The following is a 25,950-nucleotide window of genomic DNA, read 5'->3' as shown; positions in this document are numbered from 1 at the left end:
CAACCAACCACAAATGTTCCTTTTCACAGCATCAGATGGCACTAGGCTACCAACCACAAATATCTGATGTGTATGCGTACTTTATTATTTTTTCTGCCTTTCCCATGTGGCATGCATTCCCTTCTTACTTTGTACAGTGCTTGTCAAGCCTTTTGTGTGTCCATCTAGCGGGTTCTCCAGTGATGTAGTAATTCGCAGTTATCGCTGTACTCTTGTTAGAAAGCCAACACTTTCACTCTTCTGCAGCTCACTGATCTAACACATAGTTGCTACCCCACTAATTGCTGGTTTGACACCATCGTTTAGAATCACAAGTCAGCGCCACTTGATATGTCCTCGCGGTGTCATTGATGACCTTCTTAACAAACTTAGCAGGCTTCTCTTTGTTGAATTAGGCTTTTAGACATCGGCAGGTTGTCACTAGCAAATATCTTCAAGGCACTTACAACCAGGCATAACCTAGTAAATTCATGTCTACTGTTGATACACTGTTAAGTTCAGCGATAAATTTGCTTGCTAGACAAAGCAAGTAAAAAGACAGCATGTTTACTTTGGAAGCCCTAGCCAAAAAAATGATAAACCAGTAAACATGACAACACAGCTATAATTAGTGATGAATTATACCGAGCTTATTTGTGGACCAAAGTGAGAAAGAGAACTGTTGAGGCACACCATGGTGGCTATTGTGCTTGGCTGCTAACCAAGATCACGGCATTGATACCAGCCGCAATTTGATGAAGGCTAAATATAAAAACACCCATGTACTATGTGACGTGTTGGTGCACTTTGAAGAACCCCCGGCAATTGATTCAGTGCCCTTCACTGTTTTGTGTTTTGGAAAAGGTGTTTCAGAGCCTCACCAGAAGAGAGGCTGTTGTTTGTGCAGTTGTACAGGAATGGAAGCTTTTGTTCTATACACTTCACTGCAGTCATCGTTGCTCTGTACCTTTGATTTCACACCCACCTGTAAATGTGCATATAGGAATCTTCTGCAACATTTGCAAGCATTGCTTCTCAAAAGAACTTGTTAAAATTTAAATTTAGCTAAAAGTTAACAATTCTTGCAGTTTCACTGCAAGGATTGTGTGCACCACACATCCAGCAAGTAGAGACAAGACTGGGAAAGGAAATTGTCTTTGCACATTATAAACATGGTGCAGTTCTTATGATCCTGAAATCGGTACACAAATGCGTGCATGCCTAAAATACATTGTACTGAGCTCACAAATTCAGCATTAGCCGTGAATGTGACTGAAGCTTTTATTGGTGCATGAAAAAATGCAGTGAATGCCCTGAAAATCTTTTTATGGCATGCAGTTGTTTTGTGTTTTCATTTATGTTCTGTTAATAAATATCACAACATTGTAACATAAAAGTCTATCGTCACATGCTCGTAATACAACAGAACTCATCTCCAGCAGGAAAGAGTGAAAAACTTGGCAACTACTACAAAAACTTGTTTGAGTAAGTGCCGAGTAAGTACCTGAGAAACTGGCATTCATGCAGATGCCCAAGTCTTATTATTCACCCACTGTACTCTATGGTAATCTGTATGCAGAAACGGAACTTGTTTTCAGCAGATCACAGTCCAAGAATATGCTAACAACCATTGAGATTAAAATGGCACAATACTCGAGTGCACTGATTTCCACATCTTGAGCAGTAAGTGTTGTTACTCAAAAGGTGCTATTGCATAAAAAACTGTAGTGCTTGTTAGCATCTTCACTCTAAACAAGAACGCTATACTAAAAACTATTGTAAATAAAAAACAAGTGGCATTAATGCATGTGCCATCTCTATCAACATATACAGTGCAGATGCATAATTTACCTGCTGTCAACAAACAAGCCAAACCTAAAGGAACGATGAAAGCATTTCACTACACAAACATCATAAGGCATTTAACAGCAATCTAATGAGCTCGGAGATCACATGGACGTTCCAGCACTCGGTGAACACTACACAGTACCTACACGAAGTCAACCTACACCACGATAAAGATTACCTATTTAAGACAGACTCTCTTGCAGCTGAAGAGTTTCACTCATGTTTAGTAAGCAAGCAGCGAACATCTAAGTGCAGAGACAGTGATCCTAACTTAATCAGGTAACTAATATGTTGAATGCACTGCTGTTAATGTGCATTCAAATTTTACAGTTGGTGTAGCTGCAAAATACATCATAAGCAAAAGCATAACAAAAGTACATACTTTGACTAAGTTGCAGGCAAAATAAAGCCTTCACAGGTAACATACCACAGCTTGCAGGTTTTCCAATCACAAGCAGCACACAACCAGTCGCAACTTCTTTGGTGATGAAAGTGTTTTTTTAAGAAGTTTGAGCGCACATTCTGACACAATATGCAGCTGCTGAACTGCGCTACATTTGATGCAGCTCATGGTTTCTGCCAGCTCCCAGGCATGGCATGAGACAGCCGTAAAGATGCGATGTTAAACTGTACAGTGACAGCTGCCTCGCACACGGGAGCCGTCAATTACTGCACTAATCCCGCATTCATCACTTCGATTCTGTTACACTAAATGGACCATTCTGAGACGCCTCAATGCAGATGTAAATAGTCCCCAAACATGGGGGCGTCACAACAGCTCGCAGCAAGAAAGGTTGCTTGCAAACAGCACTGCGTAACCTTCACGCGAATGCAACACCTGGTAAAATGCCTTTCTTTCTTTAGGACGTACAAGGCCTTTCCAATTTGCTCTCACTGGCTGCACTGGCTAACACAGAGCTGTGCTTGACTGGTCAGTTTCACCATTAAGGTAATGCCCCTCACAACACGGTCTTCTTTCTTGGTGCCGTTGCAACAGAGGCCATAAAAATCTACAGCTGAGGCAAACAGCAGTACAGTAGACCCAACAGACCGATTTTACCATGCCCACTACGGATGCACACGGTTCCCAACAGGGCCGTGACACCAGTGGTTCTCATCACTTCATCAGTAAGCACAGGTGTACAGCAACCTCAAGCTCAGAATAGCTACTCTATGTGCTTTGTATTTAATCTTTTAAGCATGAAATGCTTTTAGCTCCCGTTGTCGGCAGTGTGGTGACGTCACGCCGAGATCGAGAGCCAACATCCGGGCACTGAATCCCACTCATCCGGGCACTGAAATCCACTCATCCGGGCACTGAATTCTACTCATCCAGGCTCTGAAACGAGAACATCCGGGCACCGTACGAGATTTAACAAGTTTAAACGAGACTCTCTAAGCCCTCCTACGGGACCGCATACAAGTGCCGGTTGCTCTCCAAACGAGTCACAAAAAATAACTGCTGCAAGTGTCTTCTCAATGTTCATCAAGATATCACTCGAGTTGTGCATTTGATTGCACGGAACTATAATTTCCGATTTCAAATAACGCGTGCGAAAAGCACTTAAATGCCACGATACACTTCGTTGTCATACGTGATCTCTTAGGGGCTTCGCACATCGAAGCAAAGCTGCACAGGCGGGGAGGAGCTTGGTGTTGTCTGCTACCTCGCTTGCACCTTGCGCAGGCACAGCGCTGTAGCAGACGACACGAAGCTCCTGCCCCGGGCCCCTGTGCGCCTGCGCGGCTTTGCTTCGATGCGTGAACGCGCCGGATCCGCTGGCGCTCCGCGGAGCGCGGCCACACGGAGCTGTGTTCGCACTTAGAGTGGACCACCCTGTACATTCTTGTCAGGCCTGCGTCTCGTCATGCCCGCGTACGCTTCTGCATCGTCCTGGATTTCAATGCCGCCACCGTCACAGCTGCTTAAGCCGAGCAATGGAGCCTGTATTAGGCCCGTAAACATTTCATGCTTACTCTACTCTCGGTTACGGGAGAGGCGCAATTTTTTCCTAGTATTCTTCATGCGCATGCTGAAGCATATTTCAGCGGATCAATTGTTTTTGTTCTCACGCCAAAGTGTGTGAAAAGCACTAGATTAAAGAGCGTTAAGATTGCACACAGGAAATACTGGGTCCGAATCCTAGTACTGCTCGGAAGTTTTCCAATGGACGTAAGTGTCCCTAGGCCACATACTCAGCTTTTCCAGAGACCAAACACTTGGAAAGGCTGTCTGTGACTGAACCGTTGTTTCGAAAGGTCAGCGAGTTGTTTCGGTGCGGAACAACTTCACTTCCGCCTCATGCAGTAAACCGCTTTACTGAAAGCCCAGTGATGGCATGGTAAAATCGGTCTATTTACAAAGGGGACGCAAGCGGCCGGAGCACTTCTGTGAGCACTGGTGCAGTCAATGCTGACCGAATCGGAAAAAGGCCGACTGGCAACGAGGACTCGTTGCTGGACTAGAAGCGCACCAAGGCCGGGAGGACCTAGGCAGAGAGCAGCAGCAGTGGCTCCTCGTCTTCTTGGCTTGAATTGTTGCGCGGCTGGCCGCACACCACCAGTGCCACCAAGCCCACCGTAGTGCACAGGAACACGCTGGCAGCTGAGATGAGGGTGGCAAAGGGACAGGAGCGGAGAAAAATGCAGAGACTCAAGAATGTACTGTGACACTGTGAAACTAAGGCTTTTTCTTTCTTTTTGTTTGTTTGTTTGCAAGTGTGGAATTACAAAAATGAAACTGCACGCTCGAAACGAGGACAGCAGCAACAGCAACTTCACATTTTCAGCAGATAAGTAGACAGTAGTAAAAATAGAAAGAAAAGGAACTTTGTACATGCACAGATCAATTCACACAGGCAGCCAAAAAGCGGAAACTGTTTCTCATCGGACAACTAATGATGGCACATAAAAAAAAAGGAGCGTGTATAAGTAGGTTCTCAAACTGGGCTCCGCAGGACCTTTGGATTCCAAAGAATGCTTTACCCTCTCCCAAGCACCTGAAATCATGCATGCCTCAACCTGAACTCTTCCTTTCGTACGGTTCATTTTAGTACTATACTGACAGCGAAAAATGCCCACAGCAGACTGTTTCACTGCACAAACGAGTCATCGGTAATTGAACTTGGGCAAAAGGATCCTCAAAAGGATCCACACACCTGCAGTTTTTTTTTTTTTTTTTGTATGCATGTTAAGCAGGAAGAGACAGAAGCCAAGATGCTGCCGATATATTAATCTCAGTGCACTGTAGTCAGAGAGAAAATGACGCATATATTATTCACTGTCACTTCTAATCAAGCTTACAACTCAATAAGAGGTGGCACTGAACAGTGTGGTGGCCTATACCTAGGCTTCCAATTTTCTGGCATTTATCTTTTAAAAAATCGATTAATGTTTGCTCGTTCTTTTTTCTCCGTAAGTCAGCATGCTTCAGTGTACATTGTGATAGAAATGAAAGTGGTTATCAGTGAAAAAGAAATGCAGATATCCTACTAAACATCAAATTAGTGTCCGTTATGGACAATACTATTTCAGCTCATTCAGACTCATTGCTCACCTCCTAAAACTATTAGTCTAGTCCAGAATATGGTTGTGAGTATACTTTTCAAACTATATAATGGCATGAAAATTTTGCGTCTTAGTACTTCAGTTTTACTGTCTTGGATAATGGCCTGCTAGTTATGATAAAGAACCTGATTTGCTACAGCAAATCATTATAATATTGCCAGTTAGTACAATGGGTTTAGTTTTGGTCACGAGGAGCACCAAGAGCATCACAATATCACGGGGCACCAAAGCAAATGTAGCTACTGATCACGACAGCTTCGGAATCTTTGTCCTAAGCTACGTCTGCTATTAAAGGTGCACTGAAGAGGATTCTGAACTTGTCTTTTTGCCGCGGGAACTCAATCTACACGTTCCGAGCATTCTTAGAAACCGTGACTTATTGCCCAGTGTGGCCGATTTCCGCCATTATTTTTTTTAATTCTCCCCGTACGGTGGGCGGAGTCGACCAATGCGTGGAGTGCCTTTCAGCCAGCTCCGTGGAGGCTTTGCTTTCGCTTTATTTTGTTTTTTAGGTTTCCATGAATAAATAGTTTCATTCGCAGATAATATACCTGCAAAATAAGCCCACAGAAATAAAAATATGTGCGGACTATTTGCTTCTACGGACTACTACGTATTACTCCACCGATGGCAGAGCGGCAAGCCGCCACGGGACTGGGTGAAAGGCACTCCACGCATTGGTCGACTCCGCCCACCGTACGGGGAATTAAAAAAAGAGGCGAGAGCCAGACGTTAATTCGATTTAATTAGGGAAATCAACCTCACAGGGCATTAATTCGAAGTTTCTAAGAATGCTCGGAACGTGTAGATCAAGCTCCCGCGGCAAAAAGACAAGTTCAGATTCCTCTTCAGTGCACCTTTAATACACAGCGGACAGTACGTCAACAGATAACTCGGGCATTCTGTGTCAGCATTCCTTTCAGCACAGAAAATGAGAGAAAGTGGGAGGGCATACCAGCCAGCAGCAAGGGCAAGTTACTGGGCGCAGGTTGCAGCAGGTGCCGGACAGCGTGCAAGGATCCGTTGGAAGGCCACGGCGGCAGGCCCAGTAGGTGACCCATTAGCGGGTAGAGATGTACATTCGCTAGGGGCCCCACGCGGTGACCTTTCCGCAGAGCTGGGCCCCGACCCACAAACATCGGCCGCATCCAGTCCAGGCTTGGACGATAGCCATGGTTGCCATCTGGAAATGCAGTTGCCAAGTGAATATCATGCGAGGTTTGCCTACGCAACAATCAAGACACAGTAACTGGCTTACACCATATACACACACCGTATACAGCTTCACACCGTATACTGGCCGTTGTGTCACTAATTAAATGCTTTTTTTTTTTATTCATATGCAGGGAAGCTTTTCACACCAGAGCTATTTGGTAGCAGGTTTTGAGCAGTACCAAGCCTGCTAAAAGTGCACGCCTGCTTCACAAAATTCAAATACATAGTTGGTCCTCTGATGTGTTTAACCAGTAGTGTACAGTCAGGGCACCTTCACTGGCAGGACGAAGTGCCAGACATACTCAAGAACACGAGTGGTGGTTGGCACGTGCTTTTCTAGCAATGGAGGCTTCTTTACTAGTTCAGCAATGTTCTGGCCCAGAATCAAGACAGACAGTGGATCACCTCTTATAGAAAAAAATTGGCAATACTCAAAACTGAACACGAAAGGCCAATTAGGTGTACAGATTTTATCAATAGCGCAGTGCGGTCGTGCGTCGACCCAGGGACACGCCCCAAATTCCTTTCATATAATAGTTTTTTTCTCTCTCTCCCAATAGCAAGCAAGCAATTTACCAATGAGCAGTAGTTGCATGAAGGTGCACGAACTGCCACCATATCACGTGGTGGCTATTTTTATATACATAAACAACCTAATGCTTTTACAATCAATAAAATTATTGCAGACTAGTCATGAAAAGATGACAAAGCACACGAAAAAGATTAACAACAAAGGACATAAAAAGCAAAGATGTGACGTTGCCTGTAAACCGCGATTAGCTTTAGTTCCATCATCTTATACCTCCCACAAGCATACAATACCTATTTTCACCGCGAGTATCAAATTAATTTATGCAACAGTGTAGGTAACAGAGGTTAACTTTTCGTACAAAATGAATAAGGCATATATACTGCTGATCTTCACAGGTGCATTAGAAGTTGGTGAAAAATTGGTCAAATGCAGGCTTCGTTCAAATGCGCGATGATTCGTGTAGTATTCCACTCTGTGAGATGCATGGGGCCATTTCATTCCCTGCCTTTACTGTGTGAAGTTCTAGAAATAAAATTTTGTAGCGCAAACAAAACGTGACGGAAGTTTTCCATCAACAGAGCAGCAACTAAAAAATCATGTATGAGATTTCTGCCTATGAGTATAGTTTAGTGCAAAGTGGTTGCTAAAGCCTGTGCTACCAATTTTGGGGGTTCCACCAATTCATCTGCAGTAACCTCGTACGAAAGTGTACTGCAGAAATGGTAACACTTTTCCAGCGAAAAGTGCTATGATTATAAGCTCCATTAGGTGTGCCCCATAAATGAAATTTCTCTTTACGACCTCGAAAACTGGGTGCCACCGGTGGTGCATAATTGATTAAAAGAACTGCAGATGTGAAGCTGACTAAAACGCATTCAAAGCAGGCAGCTAGAACCCGCTTTTACGCCTGCAACGTTCAGCGCGCAGTTGGCGCTTACAGGTGCGGTTCTCGCTGTCAGCGTGCTTGGAGAGGACCAGGTCCCATCCCGGTTCGGCCTCGACCAGAATTGGAAGGATGCGTGCGTTGTTGCGGTAGTGGTACTCGGGCGGAATCTCGTTCGATCTGTACACGCGGAAGTGGAGTCGGCCGGCTGCTTCCGAGAGCCGCTTGTACACCTCCTGCTCGCGGCCCTGCGCCGGAAGAATATTCCACACGGGGCTCGTGCCGTACGCGCGGAACGAGTCCTCCGGCAGCACTTCGTCGAGAGCGGACACCCGCGTCACAGGCGCCATGCCGTGATCGCTCACCACCAGCAGGTGAATGCGGTCCCACAGTTTCGCGCGCTTCAGCGCGGCCACTAGTTCACCCACCAGCGCGTCGACCTGCTCGACGCGCGCGCCTGTGGCCGGAGACAGGGGCCCGTGCTCGTGGCCCGTCGCATCGGGCTCTTCGTAGTAGAAAAAGACGCAGTTCGCCGGTTCGCGCGGGTCCAGGAACCAGCTGATAACGCGATCCACGCGCTCGCTGAAGTTGTACGACGCGTCGAAGCTCTGCGCGTAGTGCGCGGACGCACCGTGAATGGCCACGTCGCCGCCGGGCCACATCATGCTACCGCTGCGGCCACCGTGCAGCTGGTTGGCGACCCATATGGGCAGCGAGTGACCGTTGTCCCACCACTTGGGATCACGGCTCGACTCGTTGAAGGTGTCGTTCAGAACGGGGTCGAACATAGCGTTACCGACGATTCCGTGGCTCTCTTCATACAGGCCCGTGGCGATGGTAAAGTGATTGGGCAAAGTCTTCGTCACATACGCGTTGCGAAGGTATTCAGCCTGCACGCCTTCCGTAGCCAGCTGGTCCAGATGTGGTGTCTTGTAGAGCGAGCGGTACTTGTACCAGAATCCATCTAGCGACAGCACCAGCAGCAGCGGAGTCGTGCTGCTGTGAACGCAGGTCCACAACGCAAAGCACAATAACCACACAGGCAACATCGGCGCTAGCTGCTATCACCTGTCGCACGCTTGAGATGCCTCTATGTTGACAGTGCTAAAACTGCGTCAGTTCTCATATTAGATGCTCCATTCTTCTAGCCAGCGCGCAAAGAGCGCGCGCGTCTTGCGGTACACAATTTGCAGCGCTGACACAGTCCGCTGCACGCGAAAACACGCTCATTTTTCTGCACTTGCTGAGGTCGATGCAACTAGGAGCCGCCGAGGTTTTTCCACTCCGCAAGTCGCTGCAAGTGTTTTCGCTGCTGTTGATTGCTAAGGCCGGCCCCATGCTTTTCTATTTTTGTATTGATTTTTTTTCCTGTTTTGGTCAAGGTTACCAGACGACGACTACGACACGAGGAGCCAGGCAACAGAATCAGCAGAATCCAGATTGCAGCACTGCGAACATTTAGCGCTGCATAGGCACGTCAGTGCATTACAAGTGTAATCACTGTTCGAACTTTGCCAGGTCAGTAGGGCGCAGCAGCGTCAAATTTATTTTTAGATTTTGCGTGTCATTTGTTGTTAAACTACAACATGAGGCAAGGTTTCACATCATGAGGAGAGGGAAAATTTTGCAGCACGGCTGGCAGGTTGGCTGACCGTTTGGTCTGTCTTTGCCAGCATAACACTGTAGCCAGCATGTTGTCAGTAGATAACGCTGCACCATCAAAAAACTCTTATCTGCGCATCACTTGCACATTTGTTACGCACCGTAACTGACGTAACCACATACTCCCGTTTTTAGCGTTCGACAACCGGCTGTGGCGCTGCGGGCGTTAGCACCTTAATTTCGACGATCTCCACCTTTTTTACTCTACCGCTGCAACCACTATTCGGTAAAGGATATACGGACGACCGCGCACGCGTCTGCATCTGCGTCTGTCTGCGCGTTGTGCGTTGTTGGCGTTATTCGCTGTAAGTTGTCGATGCGCTGGATTTGAGTCCTTGTAGCAGATGAATAGCCTCACGGAGCACAAAGAGTGAAGTAGGTGACGTTATTTGTCGGTAACGTCAGCGAAAATGCCTCAGATTAGTGTAACACCGCTGGGCGCCGGCCAAGATGTGGGACGCAGTTGCATCCTGCTGAGCATCGGCGGCAAAAACGTGATGCTCGACTGCGGCATGCACATGGGCTTCAATGACGAGCGGCGTTTCCCGGACTTTAGTTATATCACCCAGGAGGGACCTCTCAACGAGCACCTGGACTGCGTCATCATCAGTCACTTCCACTTGGACCACTGCGGTGCTCTGCCTTACATGACTGAAATGGTGGGCTACTCGGGCCCAATCTACATGACACACCCAACTAAAGCCATTTGCCCGATTTTACTCGAGGACTACCGCAAGATTACCGTGGACCGCAAGGGCGAGACGAACTTCTTCACCTCTGCCATGATCCGCGACTGCATGCGAAAGGTGGTTGCAGTGAACCTGCACCAGGCCGTGCAGGTGGACGATGAGCTGGAGATCAAGGCGTACTACGCCGGTCATGTATTAGGAGCGGCCATGTTCTGGATTCGAGTGGGTTCCCAATCGGTGGTCTACACTGGTGACTACAACATGACTCCGGACCGTCACCTGGGTGCCGCTTGGGTGGATAAGTGCCGGCCCGATTTGCTTATCACCGAATCTACGTACGCGACCACCATCCGTGACTCAAAACGCTGCCGTGAACGTGACTTTCTGACCAAGGTGCACGACTGCATCGACAAGGGTGGCAAAGTGCTTATCCCGGTCTTCGCTTTAGGTCGGGCCCAAGAACTCTGTATCCTTCTTGAAACTTATTGGGACCGCATGAACTTGCGCGTGCCCATCTACTTCGCCGTTGGGCTCACTGAAAAGGCTACGAACTACTACAAGATGTTCATTACTTGGACGAACCAGAAAATTCGCAAGACATTTGTACAGCGTAACATGTTTGATTTCAAGCACATCAAGCCCTTCGATAGGGCTTTCATTGACAACCCAGGGCCCATGGTGGTCTTTGCCACTCCTGGCATGTTGCACGCAGGCCTGTCATTGCAGATATTCAAGAAATGGGCTCCCTTTGAGGCAAACATGGTCATAATGCCAGGATATTGCGTGGCTGGCACTGTTGGCCACAAGATCCTGAGTGGGGCACGCAAGGTAGAGTTGGACAATCGACAGGTCGTGGAGGTGAAGATGTCAGTACAGTACATGTCCTTCAGTGCTCACGCTGACGCCAAGGGCATCATGCAACTCATCCAGCAGTGTGAGCCGGCCAACGTGCTTCTAGTCCATGGTGAAGCAGGAAAGATGGACTTTCTACGAAAGAAGATCCTTCAAGAGTTTTCCGTTGACTGCTACATGCCAGCTAATGGCGAAACGGTAGTCATAGAGACTCCCGACACTGTACCTGTAGATGTGGCTGTGCCATTACTCAAGCACGCACTGGGCTCAGACAACAAACGGCCTAAGCTTATCCACGGGGCCCTCGTGATGCATGATCGTGGCGTGCGACTGCTGGACTCAAGGCAGGCCATGCAAGAACTGGGCTTAACGGGCCACCAGATACGCTTTACCACCACAGTGGCATCCCCAAGAGCTGCACTGGCTGATGCACTTTACACCCGACTTCGGGACCGGTTGCCAGGTGTGCAGCTGCTGCCAGATGGCTCCATTGCGGTTGCATCAGCGTTAGTCAAGGTTGGGGGACAAGACGACGATGCCGCAAGTCGGGCGATATGTGTCTCCTGGACCCTGCAGGATGAAGACCTCGGCAGCCATCTCCTCAGTTTGGTTCAGGAAATGGCGACAATCTGACATTGTTTGTTGATGCTGTGAGCAAAGTAGATTTGTCACACTGTAAATTGAAATTGTTTGGAGGACCAACCCCTTGTTTACTTTTATTTATGTTTTGCCCAATTGCCCGTTTGCCTTTTTTTTTCCCCTCTAAACTTCTCATACCTTATATGCCACAGAAAATCACATCAACATGGCAACCTGGGCTACTGTGAATCCACATTTTTTTTTTTTTTTTTGCATTTATATAACAGTACCATCTGGTGACCAGATGCATATAGACTAGGCAAACCGTCCTCTTCTGTTATGCTCCATCACAAAAACCCATTACTTAAAAAAACGTTCACCTGTGTCTGTCTGTCTTGAGGTGTGCTTTGTTAAAATCCAAACATCTTGCACTCATCACCACATTTAGCAGATCAAAATACATGTATCGAAAGTTTAACCCCCTAACAGACACATTTTTTTATATATATAAAATGATACCAAATTTGTCATTTAGTACCTCTCAGCAAACCAGAAAAATGCTTTGAATGAGCTGTACTTTCCTTAAACCCGACACTGAGTACCAGGAAACACATGGCAAGCACGACTTGTCAAGAGCCAGAAATGACAGTCTGCTTATGGCGAGTTTGGTTCATCCAAGTCCACTAGGGGGGGTTGATGACAAAAAGAATATTAATAGCAACCACTTATACAGAATTGTGCTTGAAACAATCACATCCAGCCCTTGATGATGGGTTAGCTGCTGTTAAACACAGCCACAAGATACAGGGGATGATGGTAACGATGGTAATTGTATTACAGGTGATGACAGTATTGTGGAGTCGGGGAGAGTCGTGGTCATAGTCGTAGCAGTTGTGGAGAGTCGGGGTCCGCCACATTGATGGTGTTTTGCTTGTATCTTGGAAAGCCATATCAAGCTGAGCAGAGGCCAGCAGCTGTCCTCCTTCACTGCACTCTGCAGCACAATCTACTTGCTGCTGTACCGCACAGAGATGCAAGTGTGAACAGGTTTGATAGAACAAATGCTCTATTTTTTTTGTCTGTTTTCTCGCGCCTGCTTGCATGTGCAGTTGCATCTACAGCATCGCTTCCTCATTATCGCACTGTTGACACCTGTGGTCGCTGCTATACGTCCATCGTCAGTCTGCCTTTTTCACAAGGCCACTCTGCGCATGCGTGCCTCTTCTCCAGCTCCACTGGTTGAAAATAGAACCGCCTGCTCCTACTGCGCATGCACAGTTCATGTTAAGTGACAGGTGCATGCGACAGGTGGCAGCAGCTGTGAAGCACACACACACTTGCCACTTCACAGGTGCAGCTGGCTCCTTGTGGAACCAGAAGCGCCTGCGTCTCCCAAGTACATTTGTTTCCAATTAGTAGCAGGCCAATTTTTTCAGTTACCCAGAGGGCGCCACATCTTGTGAAAAAGGCAAAGTACACTCACACTGTCAAGTAGCCTTTTAAAAATACAAGTGTGGGTTGAAAGTAATGCAACCTTATTTTCCGAGGTTACATACGGCGTTAAAGAAATATGCATTGAATGACAGAACAGCACTTGGCTAATTTCTGCTTAATGGTGTCCCATATAGATTTGTTACCTGTGTACTCTTTTTAGCTAGCTTATGCAATAATGCTAAAACATTTAGAGGCCACTTTACTACATGCTTTGATGATATGTCAACGGAGATTATTTTATTAAGAGTCAAGCGTCTTTTCGCATGAGCACCCTAGCAGAAATCTAGCAATAATCTGTCACTTCAGCAAAGCAGTGACAGTGTGCTTCAGGCACACTGTGTGCAGTGCACTTGATGTCCATTTGTGTTAGGGTAGGGGGGAGTGCCATCGTGCCTAGTAAACTAAAGTGGTTAATTGTTTTATTTGTTTTGGTTCTGTTTAGTTTTTTTTTTCCCCCATTCAAGGCTATTTTTCATGTTCTAAGCTATATTACATTGATTTATGTGATGCTTCGCGCATTTTCTTTATTCTGCTTTTATATGGCTAGTAATCCAGCCTTCTCTTGCTCGTCTCTACAGCTGCTGTGTTAATTTTGCTTTCACTATCCCTAAAATCCGAAGCCTCTGGAAGGCTGACTATGTCCTCTCTGATATCTGGTTGTATAGTTTTACAGTCTACCCAGGACATGTGTTTTCTGCACCGCTCTCACATGGTACACAAATACCTCACTTCTATAGTGCCCGTTTCTAAGGCAACCTGATCTAGCCACAAATGGAAGGGTGCTCCCTCTTGAATTGCACCGAAGCAGCGAGCTGTGCTGTGCATTTATGACAACTACTACTGCCTTGCAGGCCTGATGCAGCTTTCAAAGACATAAGGAGTCAAATACAATCCATGGGAATGTGCATGCATAATAATGCCAGATTTCAAGCTCTAGGCCACTCGTAAATGACACAAGTGTACCCCTCGGTGCACCATTCGAGCACTCTAGATGGTTGGAGGGTGGACGACTGTACATTGGTTTCATGCCTTTATGCATGGGAACAAGTGGTAAGTAAATGTAATTGTCACGCTTCACTCTACAGGGACAGGAGAAGAAATTATTTCTGCGTGGCTGCTGTGAACCGTAATTATTTTATTCTAGGCATATTTGCAGTTACGCAGCAAGATGAAAACGAATGCTGTCAGGAAATGGCGCAACTGTCTGTTGTTTCACAATTTGTTCACTGCTATTTCCAGGTGGGTGCATGCCACAGTCGGATACAGTTGGTTACAAGTCTGGCTATGCAGCATACTGGCATGAAATGCATCCTGGCCCTCCTGGGGCATCACATGGCTCGTAATGAAAGTTCGCTGCTAGCTATAGTTGCCTGGTACCAATAGAACTTCATCGTAAGAATGTGCGGATTCCGCTGGGTCAGCCTTGCAGGCCTTGCGGCTTCTCTGATGCGGGCTAATGTGATCCTAATGCGGTCACCGTCGCCGCGCCGTTGTTTCCGTGTTGCTATGCGCGTTGCTATGCGAACTTCGTTGCACGAGAGTAGAGAGAACTGCACGTGACGCCGCCGGATACGGCCGGGTTCTTTCCATAAAGCAGAGCAACCGACGCGAGCGACATCTAGGGCGGCTTCAGAGCGCACGCGTTCTCCGCGCCGGTCCGACTTGTCCACCCACAGCAAAAGCGCAGCGGTAGTGTAGTCAGCAGCCATCCTAGCCGCGCACGGTCGGTGCGATGGCGACCGAAGCAGCGCCGCCGCAGGACGCTACGAAGCGGTTGCAGACCAAGAAACAGACCCTTGACGACGCCTATGCCCCTCCGGCCAACTACCTGGAGATTGACGTCGGTAACCCGATGACGCACGGAGTGGCACGCAAGCGGTACACCGACTACGAAGTCCGCATGCGGGTAAGCAGAAACGCCCCACGGTAGTGATTAGGCCTGGCAGTGGCAGAGCCGTCACCGTGGTTTTCATTTACAGACAAACCTCCCCGTCTTCAAAAACAAGGAGTCGACCGTCCGGCGACGCTACAGCGATTTCGAATGGCTGAGGAGCGAGCTGGAGCGCGACAGCAAGGTGCGGAGGCCGGGTGAAACCGTTGGCCCCCGTCGGGTCAGCGGTCCCACTGCGGTTGGGTTCGATGACAGGCTCTTGCATGCGGAATGCCGTACTTTCCGCTCTTCGAATGCTTTTCGGAGGTGGAGAATGTAGTTTCGACGTGTCTGTGTGCTGTGCGCAGATCGTGGTACCTCCGCTGCCGGGCAAGGCGTGGAAACGGCAACTGCCCTTCCGGAGCGACGAAGGCATCTTCGACGAGGAGTTCATTGAAGAGCGCAAGAAAGGGCTCGAGCTGTTCATCAACAAGTGAGCTCAGCTGACTCGCCGCTCCTTTGCACGCGCTCCTCTTGAAAGAGCAAGCGATCCCCGCCCCCTCTTTATCGCACATGGAGGCCGTACGCAGCCCCGCCAGCTGAACGTGTCAAGGCGACAGCAGTTGCAGTTAACAAGCATATTCCTAATCTCATCTCTTCTCTAACGATAGGCTGATATTAGTGTTTTGTATTGGAGCCCCCTGTACGATTTCAGTAGGCTGACCGCGAAAGTGGAGTGCTGGGCAAACTTTTGGCGAACCAAATGCGCCAAGCAAGCTCTTAGAAATGCTCCTTACAAATGGTAACGTATGTAAATCTTACACTCAAGTACTCGCTAGGCTCTTTCACTCTGAGGGTGGCAGGTCTACACACTTTTAATTTTGACTTAGCCCCTCTGCTGTGCTTGCCAGCATGATATTTTTAGCACTTTGCAGAGGATGCAGAATTCTCATTTTTGCTGCGATGTCTAGGCAGTAACTTGGTGGGCAGCATTTTGTCTTTGATTTGGTATCATAGGTGCGAAAATATATCTTGGCTTCAGTATTGCCGGATTCTGAGCATCAGTTGTCAACTTGTGTGGTGGAACTTTTGCCCATGCAGTGTGTGAGCAAGATGTTTCTTTAGTTGTATTGCGCTTGGGCCTTCTCTTGTGAACCAGCCTTTCTCTTGACAGCACAGATTAGAGCACATTTACATGCCCTAGACAAGATAACATGCCTAGTGCACACATGCAGTGGGCACTTGGGAAATTCATGCGAGTGCAGAGACTCAACGCGCAGTGTGCTGGCATGTTTTTTACCATGTCAAGCTGCTGAAAAATTTATAGTATTTTAAGCACTATGCTGCACATACCCCCAGGCACAATGGTGAAACGTCAAGCCCAATTTTAAAATTGAAAATTTTGAATTTCTTATCTAGAATGATAGCTTCTGTGGAGCCTGTCTTTAGGTCAGGGCCAGTAGTATGTAAGATAAGGGGAACAGGGGTGTTGAAGTGTGGATGAGAATGCGATGTGCTATCAGCATCAAATGTAATGTGAACAAGACAATTGAAAATGCGGATAGCGGCACTGGAAGATCTCTGGTGACGGGGGAGGCTTGAATATTAGCACAGTTGATCTTCACTTCAAAGGTGCAAGGAACACTGTTAGGTGTTACACTGCCTGTACTTCCTCCCCAGTGACTGGTGTTTGAGTTCACATTTCAGTCGTCCTGTTTGCATTTCATTTGACGCTCCTGGTGTACTTTAAATGCAAAAGGAAGGTGTGAAAGCAAAAGCGCTAAGCGACAATAATAACACTATCATGTCAAATACAAAATATGAGGAGCAACTGAGGAAAAGAAAGATGCACGTTTTTGGCTTGGTAATCTGCAGCACATTTTGTCTAAAGTATATTGTTCCAATTAGCTGACCACACAGTTGTAGCCTAATTAGCTTGAACGTGGGCAAAGTATCTAGAAAGCACTTCAGGTGGGCATAGGGGGGGCATGATGGAGAAGAAAGTGAGTTAGTTTGAAAAGGAGGCTGTGGAATGCAGACAGTGAATATCGTGGTTGGCATTTGGAAAGCCTGCTTTTAAGTTTGCTGGCACAAGAGTTTATTGTATCACGTTCTTGTTTAACAAGGGATTCACTGTATTGCCGAGGAGGATTTCTTCGTTCGTTTGAGACATGCAAGCTAACAGTCTTGCGGTATGACTGGTCGTGACTAGTTTTAGGATTTGAGTCAGCACTGAATAATTAGATTGTCATGTATACATAATATGATGCAAATACATATATCGAGGTTCAAGTGGACTGATGGTACACTGCACATCGCAAATTTTCCCGGTTATCTTTAGTTGTTGCATATTGTTCTTGTTGCTTCTCAGAAACTCATCTGCAAGATTGGAATATGTTTAGCTAGCATGTGTTTCTAATTCTTTGTATTGAATAACCACCCTTTACTACATTTGGTTGGATCTCAAATGTTGGTTTTTAGAGGTACTTCATATAGCTTGTCCAGCAAATCCATTTTTTTTTTGCACTTTTTCTCTTGCTTAGTAATGTTTATGGTATGGTATGGTAGCCATTTGATAAGTTGGTAAGTTCCTAAAATTAAAGTTAGCTTTGAGGAAAGGAAATGTGCAGTTACTGTCTTGCTTCTCAGTGGATACCTCACCTGTGCTATGAGAGAAAGGATGAAGGGAGTGAAAGAGAGAAGCGTTGTAGTGGAGGGCTTCAGAATAATTTCGACCCCCTGGGGTTCTTAAACATGCACTTACAGTGCACAGGCATCTAATGTACTTTGCCTCCACCGAAATACGGCCACCACAGCTGGGATTCACAAGTTGTGCAATCACAGTTGCTCACTAGTTTAGGCCTGTATTTATTTATTTAGTAATACTGTAGGCCAATACTTATGTCCAACCAAGATGGGCATTTGAGCAAACAAAAGAAAAGGTACAGTCAAGAATAAATAACGCTACATGAAATGAGCGTATTTTGGCCAGAAGCAGCATTTTCAGGTGGAACTCTTGTTTGAAGTGAACACCGCAGCATTTACCCCAAAGTCTGTCTGGAGTCTCTTCCACGGACTTTTCTCAACTTCATGTTTGAAGAATCTCACTCACTGAGAAATTTTGCACCCAGTATGTCATCATGAATGCATATTTTTGAATTTTTAGAGAGTACTTCCTTTCCATCGAGGTAGAATTGGAAACTTGCTGTGCCACTTCATGCCACTCATTGTCAAATGCTGGCCCCTTATGGTTCCTCGGTCAAATGCTGAGGGCGGCCGAAAAAGGATTTCAGGAAATCGTGCTCGGCTGCTGACCCAAATGACACAGGTTCGATCCCAGCCGCGGTGGTCGAATTTCGATGGAGGCGAAATTCTAGAGGCCAGTGTGCTGTGCGATGTCAGTGCAGGTTAAAGAACCCCGGGTGGTCGGAATTTCCGGGGCCCTTCACTACGGCATCCCTGCTAGCCTGAGTCGCTTTGGGACGATAAGCCCCCATAAACCATAAATCAGGTCTGGAGCCTGAGAAATACAATAGCTTCTGGCTGAAAAAAATTTCAGTAGGTGTGAGTGCGTGCTTCTTTTTTTGCTTTTGCTCTCCGTACTTGTGGCGTGACCTACTGTGCTGACATGCTACTTTTTCGTGGTCATGTGCAGAGTCGCTGGACACCCATTGGCCCAGAATGAGCGCTGCCTGCACATGTTTCTACAGGAACCAGTGATTGACCGCAACTACGTACCAGGCAAGATTCGCAACACATGAGGCTGTCTGCTGGGACTGTTCGGCATGTCTTTATAAATATATATATATATATATGTTATATATAAGTATATGTATGTTATGTAATAAAGCGGACCTTTTCTCTCTTTCCGATAATGTGCTGTGTGTGTCATGTTATTTTGACTTGTGCATTGTGCGTGCTGTCTTAGCAACACACCGTGCCATCCACGTGAGCAGCTGCGGCAGTGCCATCAGTTGTAGCAAAGATATTTAAGTCAAGCTGACTTAGTTTGGCTATGTTTGTTAGCAGGTTCCTTTTTGTGATTATCAGCTTAGAGCTGAGTTTGAACCATGTATCTGTGGCTATTGTTTAATGTGTACTGCAGTTAAAAGAAAAATGTGTGGAAGAAGGAAAATGTTGTCAGTGCCTTATCTACGTGAGGAATGTGCACCCCTGCTTAATGTTTGGTAACATGGCTAGCATGTTTGGTGATGATGGGAATGGACTGGAGTTGTTTTGGGGATGTTAAAACTGGTAGTATTTCTGCGTTAAGCCCTCCATATGCTTTTTATAGTGGTTGCCTCTTATTAATCTTTAGGCTAACCTCTAGTGTGGTCCAGTGGAATAGCACGATGTTTATTCCCTGTGCCTGTGCTAGGCAGCTTTCAGAGCACTAACTGTCCAGGTCAGCGTTGATACATAAAGAATATAGGTGAATAGCTACAGCGAAGATTTTTGGTGCATACAGGGACTAAGTTTGGTTTCTGATCTTGGCCTCTTGGTTGGAGCTTGCAAGTAATATACTTTCTATGAGGGCATTTGTGGAACATTTGGTTTTGTGGAGTGCAGCAGCTGTTCTCTGTAAGCACATATGTGAAGTGGTTGAATGCAGTGAAAACCTACTAACTGTGCTCGATCGTGAATGCCATATGTTTGCTGACTGACTGGTGAATTACGTCAATGTTTCTTTGTATTCAGTTTTTGTTTGGTGTTCCACTTTCTACTGAATTGCATGTGTGGTTACCCATATGTGTCCGCTAATGTTTGTTGTTGCATTAACGTCGGAAGGTAAGGATATTTAAATGACATGAGGGGATTAGTGTTGCAGACTTCAGTACTGTTTGTGAGGGATCTATCTCTCTTGTCTCTTGTTCGTTTTGTATAATGATGGCTAGTTCTGTCTTTTCAATCAATCAATCATTTTATTTCTGCCTCAAAAAGTGACAGCGGAGCTGCAGAAAAAGCTGTCATAGACAGCTTGACTGAGCCACAGCCCCCTTATACCGGGCAGCAGTGACAGGCGACGAGAAAAAAATAAAAAAAAAACAATTCAGAGAAAAAAACATTATTAACACCAAGAAAAATCTTGCCTCTAGTTTGTACATGTGTGCAATTTACATGGTCATCCAAACATCATTGCATAAGTATCTTTTAGCAGTAGAACAAAAGCACAATGAATCAAACAATACAAATTAAAGAAAACAAAAACACCACTTAGTGCAGTTTAAACAAAAAAAAAACATTTTGTAACACAGTCTATGTATAAGCAACGCAGCTCACGATGAGTACAAGTAAACAAGTTGAAATTGGCAGATTTGTATGTGTTTAGAAGAGAAGGAAGTCTATATTGCAGGTGCTGTTTATGTAAATGTGTAATCAGCCACATGTAAATCATGTAAATGTGTAATCTGCCACATAACTTTCAAATGTTCTTGAATCTTTGTCAAATTAACCACAGAAAAATTGGCGTGAACTCTCCATTTCTCGGTTGGCTTTTCTCATTATGTTCGTGACAATGCTACTGCATTCAGTTAGCCTTGTTGCTGTAGCTTCTGATGACTCCTGAAATAAATTGTGAGCAAGAGAAAGAGAAGGCTCCCTGTTGTGTTAGAGATTTTAGTTGATTTGTTTGAAACTGCAACAAAAACTTCTATTTGAAATACGACAGCCAACCATGTTTTGTGCTTCTGCACTACCTGTGCAAGAAGGTTTTATGTGCTGTATGCCTCCTCCTTGTGGAGTGAATGGTGAAATGACTCCTACACTGGAGGACTCCCTGACTGCCTTAATTTCCACTTGTTTTGTTTCAAAAAATTGCCTCTCAAACAGGAGATGTTGAAGAACCACTAAACCTTGGCTCAAGTGGTCACAAATATAAAGTTCTTTGACTTTTTTTTGTATGAGTTATTTTATCATGCAGAAACCTACACATTCTGGGTGTGTGCTTGATTAGAAGGGGGGGGGGGGGGGGGGGGGAGAAAGAGCGCATCTTCCCACTGCTCAACCATTGGGTCTTCTGATTTAAGGATTTCTGGGGTATTTTGGTAGGTATATGTATATGGGGTATAGGCAGAGCCCTTCGTTAGTGGATGAAATCTGATTCTCGCACCGTGAACAGATTTCTTAAAAATTAGGTTAAACCCTATTTCTCCCCGAAAATGCCCTTTTTAGAGAACACACAATTGCAAAATATTGAGCAAAAGATAGAGCATCTTGTGTCCCGCAAAAAAATGAGCACTTGTATAAAACTGTTTTTGGCTGCAAAAAAGACCCGAAAAACCAAAATTACTGAAATTTTTGCCCAATAAATTTTTGCCCAAGCACTTTGGCTCTCTAAAGTGCTGCAAGGCGAAAGCCTTTCCAGGCACACTGTTTGGCATTGGCTGCGAGACTGTTTGTGCTTTACAAGTGCTTTATTTGACTACACATTACAACTACACATTTTGACTACCGACTTTGACTGCTTCTTTAATACAACTCTCTCTCTGCTTCGATGAGTTCGGCTGTATCCATGGCTCTGTTTGTAATAATGAGGTATGTAATGTGGTCACCCATGAATGCCTTATGCCCCCTGTCGGAGCAGACGACAACTATTTTATTAGTTGTCGTGTGCTCCAAAAGGTTGGTTGGTTGGTTGGTTGGTTTATGGGGTTTAACGTCCCAAAGCGACTGAGGCTATGAGAGACGCCGTAGTGGAGGGCTCCGGAAATTTCGACCACCTGGGGTTCTTTAACGTGCACTGACATCGCACAGTACACGGGCCTCGAATTTCTCCTCCAAAGAAATTCAACCGCCGCAGCCGGGATCGAACCCGCGTCTTTCGGGACAGCAGCCGAGCACCATAGCCACTGAGCCACCGCGGCGGCTGCTCCAAAAGGGGCCCCATCAGGCATGCATGGGTGACTTCATTACTTACAATCCGCGCACTCTGATATCATAACCATTTTGACCAACTGAAAAGCGTGGCGCCTCTGCCGACAACCTTCTATCGACAACGATGAGGCATTAAAGGCTTTTGCCTTAAAATGATAGGCGTAACGTTAAGAGACTGGAAGCGGGCAAAACGGGTGAGGGAACAAACACAGGTTAATGATATTCTAGTCAAAATCAAGAGGAAGAAATGGGCTTGGGCAGGGCATGTAATCCGAAGGCAAGATAACCACTGGTCCTTAAGGGAAACGGAGTGGATTCCAAGAGAAGGCAAGCGTAGCATGGGGCGGCAGAAAGTTAGGTGGGCGGAGGAGGTTAAGAAGTTTGCAGGGATACGGTGGTCACAGTTGGCAAAGGACAAGGTTAATTGGAGAGACATGGGAGAGGCCTTTGCCCTGCAGTGGGTGTAGCCAGGCTGCTGATGATGATGACAGTAATTAACGGTCTCACTCATGGTGGACACCTCAACTGCTCTATGACGGCAGTAACTGAGTGAGAAAGAGGCGTTGTACAGAAGGCACGTAGAGGACTAGTCAGACTCTAGAAGGGAACTTGAGGGAGCCGACTATTCCTTCCTTCCGCCAAGCTAAGAATTTTCTTTCACAAAACTGCATTGGCCCACATTTTTTTACAGAGAAAGCTGAAGAAATGCATTGTGCAAATATAGGAACATCATCCTCCACCGTTCCAGCTGCCCCTTCCAAGATATGCCTATAAATATGCAGCCCATAGGCACTGAGGCCATCGCATTAAACATATTAAGCTGAAGATATGCCGAATTTCTCGCATTTGGCTCAGTTTCGGAGGCACGGATGTTCCCAAGAACAAGCACACTTGTCGACCCCTTTGTTCATAACCTCATTCGTGGACATCTTTCGTCAAGTGAAACGATATGCGCAGACCGCACGGGTGCGAAACTGTAGTAATTATTTAATGTATGCTATGTGCTTGCAAGCGTGACAAAATTTTGCATTTTCTTGTTTTAGTCTGCAGCGCCCCCAGCGGTGGTCTATTTTCGCCTATTCCAAAGCTGCCCTCCAAGGCTTACAAGCTGCTCTTCGCCGCGTAGCCCATGAACAACTGGTCGCAGAAATTCGACAACTACATCACTCTGCCATCAACAAAGGACATGACATTATCTACCAGTGGCTACCGGTGCACAGCGGCATAGCAGGCAATCACCGCGCCGCGCGAACTGCTCACCACGACGGCGATTTTGTGTCGATCCCCATTTCGAGGTCAGAGTGGGCAGGCTTCGCGCACTTGCGCGGGACATCACGCTTGCCGCGTGCAATTCCGGCCAATTGTGCAATTCACGTCGTTTAAAATCCTTGGACCCAGATCGAAGCTCCGGCTTCCATCAGGCCTACCACGACGTGAAGAAACTTTGCTGTGTCGCCTCTGGCTTGGTGTATGTAGAGTTACTGTATATGCTACCAAAGGTATAGCGGTGTATGACGAGACTAAAACCCACTTTCTTTGTGACTGCCCTGCCTACAGCGCCGAAAGGCAGTCTCTCAGCCGTGCGCTGGAGCGCCTAGACCCATGCACACTGACGAAAATTAAGATTCTCGGCCACTGGCCGCGGCGATCGTCGGCGGTGAAGGCCTCCAAGGCACTGCTCCGCTTCTTGCGAGCTTCCTGCATGATAGGCTGTGACTTCAACGAACACTGTCTTTTTAGAGTGACTTCAATTTTCTGCTACTCTCTTTTCTTTTTTTATCCCCTCACTCCTTTCCCTCCGTGTAGGGTAGCAAACCGATTATTCTCCCGGTTAACCTCCCTGCCTTTCCTCTTATTCCTCATCCTTGTTTTAGAACCGCGTCGTGCGACAGGTTTCTTGTGCTTACTTATTCCGCTACTCAAAAATAGGCGCAGTATACAGCGTATCTGAGCACGATACAATTTGTGAGTGGTTCAAAAGATTGTCATTGTGACTTGCATAAGTTTCCAGAACCAAGCAGTTGCACCTTGGAGTTTGAATTGTCCGCTCCTCGCCGTCGTCGGTGAGTCGTGTCGCTGTTGCCAACCGTAGTGCGTTCGTGACGTGTTCAGAAATTTAGGATTCAGCACTTCAAAACAGTGCAGAACGCTGCCGACGCAACTTGCGCGAAGTGGTTATCATATTAAGGTATGCGATAACGCGAGCTGCTGTCGGAGTTTGTGTTTTGCAAGCGTGAGCAAAATGCTGATCGAAGGCTGCGTTATTGAAGTTATTTCTTTTATTTACTCCTAAGCTTTACGATTTACTATTGGGTTTTCACCAGGAGCTGTGCATCAATTTGTAACCGAACCTGTGAAACTAAGAAATAAAAGCTACCCACCCAGCCACAACAACGGCAAGCATCATCATTGCAGTTCAAATGCAAAACAAAGAACGCTCGGCAAAGCTCCGAGCTGTCTACTGACTGGGCGGCCCACAGGGAAGGGGCTGCCCAATGGTGTGGGTGCGCAAGACAAAGCGAAGGAGCGTTGTTGTCTGGCCCGTGTGGTTGTCGCGCGGGCTGATGCCGCCGCGCCGATGCCATGCAGAGTAGCGCCGCTGGCGAGGCGCCGGACGAAGAGGTCTTGCTGCGCGCCCACGGTTTGCTGGGCTTCCGCGACTTCTGCGCCAAGAAGGGCTCGGCCAGTCTGCGGCAGCTCGACAAACTCGCGCTGGCCGGCTTGGCCCGAGAGTTCGTGGATTCCTCGCGCGTCAAGCAGGGTCCGCTGTACAGCGCGCGCTCGCTGCGCCGCTTTCAGGTGGGCCTCAACGGTTACCTGCGCTCGCTGTACGGCGCCGATTTCGAGCTGGGACGGGATCCTGCGTTCGCGCCACTGGCGGGTCCTTCTGCGTCGGGGGCAGTGAGCTCGGGAGGAGCGGGCAGGATGGGCCAGTCAGCGGATGCCGTGGTCATCACTCCCGAGGACCTGGCGAAGATCGGCGAGTACTTTTGGCGGGTGGTGAACACCCCGCGCGGCTTGCAGCAGAAGGTTTGGTTCGACCTCATGATCCACCTAGGCTCGGACGGCATCGAGAACCAGCACGCGATGCGCAAGGACTCCTTCGCGCTGCTCAAGTCGCCGGCCGACGGGCGCCGACGGCTGCAGTGGAAGGTGCCTGGCGGAGCGTCGGTGCCGGATGACCCGGAGAACCCACTGTGCCCTGTGCGGACGTTCCAGCTGTACCTCAGCAAGCTGAACGTTGCCTGTCCCGCGCTGTTCCAGCGGCCGCACGACGGCATCACCAAAGCGTCGCGCTTCTGGTTCCACATGTTTCCCCTCAACAATACCATGCTGGCGCTCATGATGTACGACATCTCCAAGGACGCTGGCCTCAGTCGCGTCTACCCTAACTTCTGCACGCAGGTGAGGCGATGCCGTGAGTGCGCGAGCCGGATGCAAACGGCTCTTGTGCCTCCTCCCAGGTGCTGCCGGAGAAGGGGCGCTTCTACGAGCTGGCGCGGCACGGCTGCCCGTCCCTGGAGAGCGCCCGCAAGGAGCCCGCTGGCTGCGCTTTCAAGCTGTGCGCCCAGTGCCTCACGGTATGTCGCGGAGGGTGCGCACGCACCCCCGAATGACTTTAGTTCCATTATCTGTGAAAGTGTCCAGTACCTGTGAATTCAACGCCGCTTGACATGTTGACAAAACAAACGGCCTTCATTGTCAAGTACGAAATATGGGTCCAGTACTAATAATGCTTCGACTGGGAGTTGCAAGTTGTTGATGTTCTGACTACTGCCTGGTGAAAGGGCATAGAAACATGACCTTACAAACATGACATAATCATGACCTTATTTATTTCTTCGTTGTTGTTTGACTTTTTGCTTGCAGTTGAGGTGACTCAGCTTTCAATTACAAGCTGGTACCG

The 25,950-nt window shown here is 47.2% G+C and overlaps 5 protein-coding genes across 8 annotated transcripts in view; 4 read left to right on the top strand and 1 right to left on the bottom strand.

Moving 5' to 3' along the window:
• Window positions 1-1,732, top strand: part of Lrrk (Leucine-rich repeat kinase) — a 72,408-nt gene extending 70,676 nt beyond the window's left edge. For all 4 annotated transcript variants that reach the window (XM_089572137.1, XM_089572138.1, XM_089572140.1 and 1 more), the window contains one exon: window positions 199-1,732. The gene's annotated coding sequence lies outside the window, so the exon portion shown is untranslated. The remainder of the gene's footprint in view (window positions 1-198) is intronic.
• On the bottom strand, window positions 1,247-9,507 carry LOC149360022 (bis(5'-adenosyl)-triphosphatase enpp4-like). The gene is made up of 3 exons (XM_089572141.1): window positions 8,080-9,507; window positions 6,350-6,577; window positions 1,247-4,432 (listed from the first exon to the last, which is right to left on the bottom strand). Exons 1-3 carry the CDS (start codon window positions 9,071-9,073, stop codon window positions 4,317-4,319), a joined length of 1,338 nt encoding a protein of 445 aa, XP_089428267.1. The 5' UTR covers window positions 9,074-9,507; the 3' UTR covers window positions 1,247-4,316.
• A 395-nt stretch (window positions 9,508-9,902) lies between these two features.
• IntS11 (integrator complex subunit 11) lies at window positions 9,903-12,193 on the top strand. Its single transcript, XM_089572135.1, has one exon. The coding sequence runs from the start codon at window positions 10,097-10,099 to the stop codon at window positions 11,858-11,860; it is 1,764 nt and encodes a 587-aa protein (XP_089428261.1). The 5' UTR covers window positions 9,903-10,096; the 3' UTR covers window positions 11,861-12,193.
• A 2,723-nt stretch (window positions 12,194-14,916) lies between these two features.
• On the top strand, window positions 14,917-20,219 carry Snx3 (sorting nexin 3). The gene is made up of 4 exons (XM_089572136.1): window positions 14,917-15,206; window positions 15,280-15,375; window positions 15,539-15,663; window positions 18,826-20,219. Exons 1-4 carry the CDS (start codon window positions 15,033-15,035, stop codon window positions 18,929-18,931), a joined length of 501 nt encoding a protein of 166 aa, XP_089428262.1. The 5' UTR covers window positions 14,917-15,032; the 3' UTR covers window positions 18,932-20,219.
• A 2,987-nt stretch (window positions 20,220-23,206) lies between these two features.
• LOC149360019 (uncharacterized) overlaps window positions 23,207-25,950 on the top strand; it is a 39,940-nt gene continuing 37,196 nt past the window's right edge. Inside the window, exons 1-2 of the mRNA XM_089572132.1 lie at window positions 23,207-25,448; window positions 25,508-25,624. Of these exons, the coding sequence (XP_089428258.1) occupies window positions 24,627-25,448; window positions 25,508-25,624 (939 nt within the window). The 5' untranslated portion in view covers window positions 23,207-24,626. The remainder of the gene's footprint in view (window positions 25,449-25,507; window positions 25,625-25,950) is intronic.

This window comes from Amblyomma mixtum, chromosome 2 (assembly GCF_055824585.1).
Source record: "Amblyomma mixtum isolate Tamu chromosome 2, ASM5582458v1, whole genome shotgun sequence".
In the NCBI taxonomy this organism is placed as follows: Eukaryota; Metazoa; Arthropoda; class Arachnida; order Ixodida; family Ixodidae; genus Amblyomma; species Amblyomma mixtum.
This window is presented reverse-complemented; position numbering and strand designations above follow the sequence as displayed.

Coding starts and splice junctions, on each gene's coding strand:
- LOC149360022 (XM_089572141.1), bottom strand. CDS start 9,073: ATGTTGCCTGTGTGGTTATTGTGCTTTGCGTTGTGGACCTGCGTTCAC. Junction 6,578..8,079: donor TGACAGCGAGAACCGCACCT/GTAAGCGCCAAC, acceptor CTGCATTTCCAG/ATGGCAACCATGGCTATCGT. Junction 4,433..6,349: donor CTTGCCCTTGCTGCTGGCTG/GTATGCCCTCCC, acceptor CCCTCATCTCAG/CTGCCAGCGTGTTCCTGTGC.
- IntS11 (XM_089572135.1), top strand. CDS start 10,097: ATGCCTCAGATTAGTGTAACACCGCTGGGCGCCGGCCAAGATGTGGGA.
- Snx3 (XM_089572136.1), top strand. CDS start 15,033: ATGGCGACCGAAGCAGCGCCGCCGCAGGACGCTACGAAGCGGTTGCAG. Junction 15,376..15,538: donor AGCTGGAGCGCGACAGCAAG/GTGCGGAGGCCG, acceptor TGCTGTGCGCAG/ATCGTGGTACCTCCGCTGCC. Junction 15,664..18,825: donor CTCGAGCTGTTCATCAACAA/GTGAGCTCAGCT, acceptor GGTCATGTGCAG/AGTCGCTGGACACCCATTGG.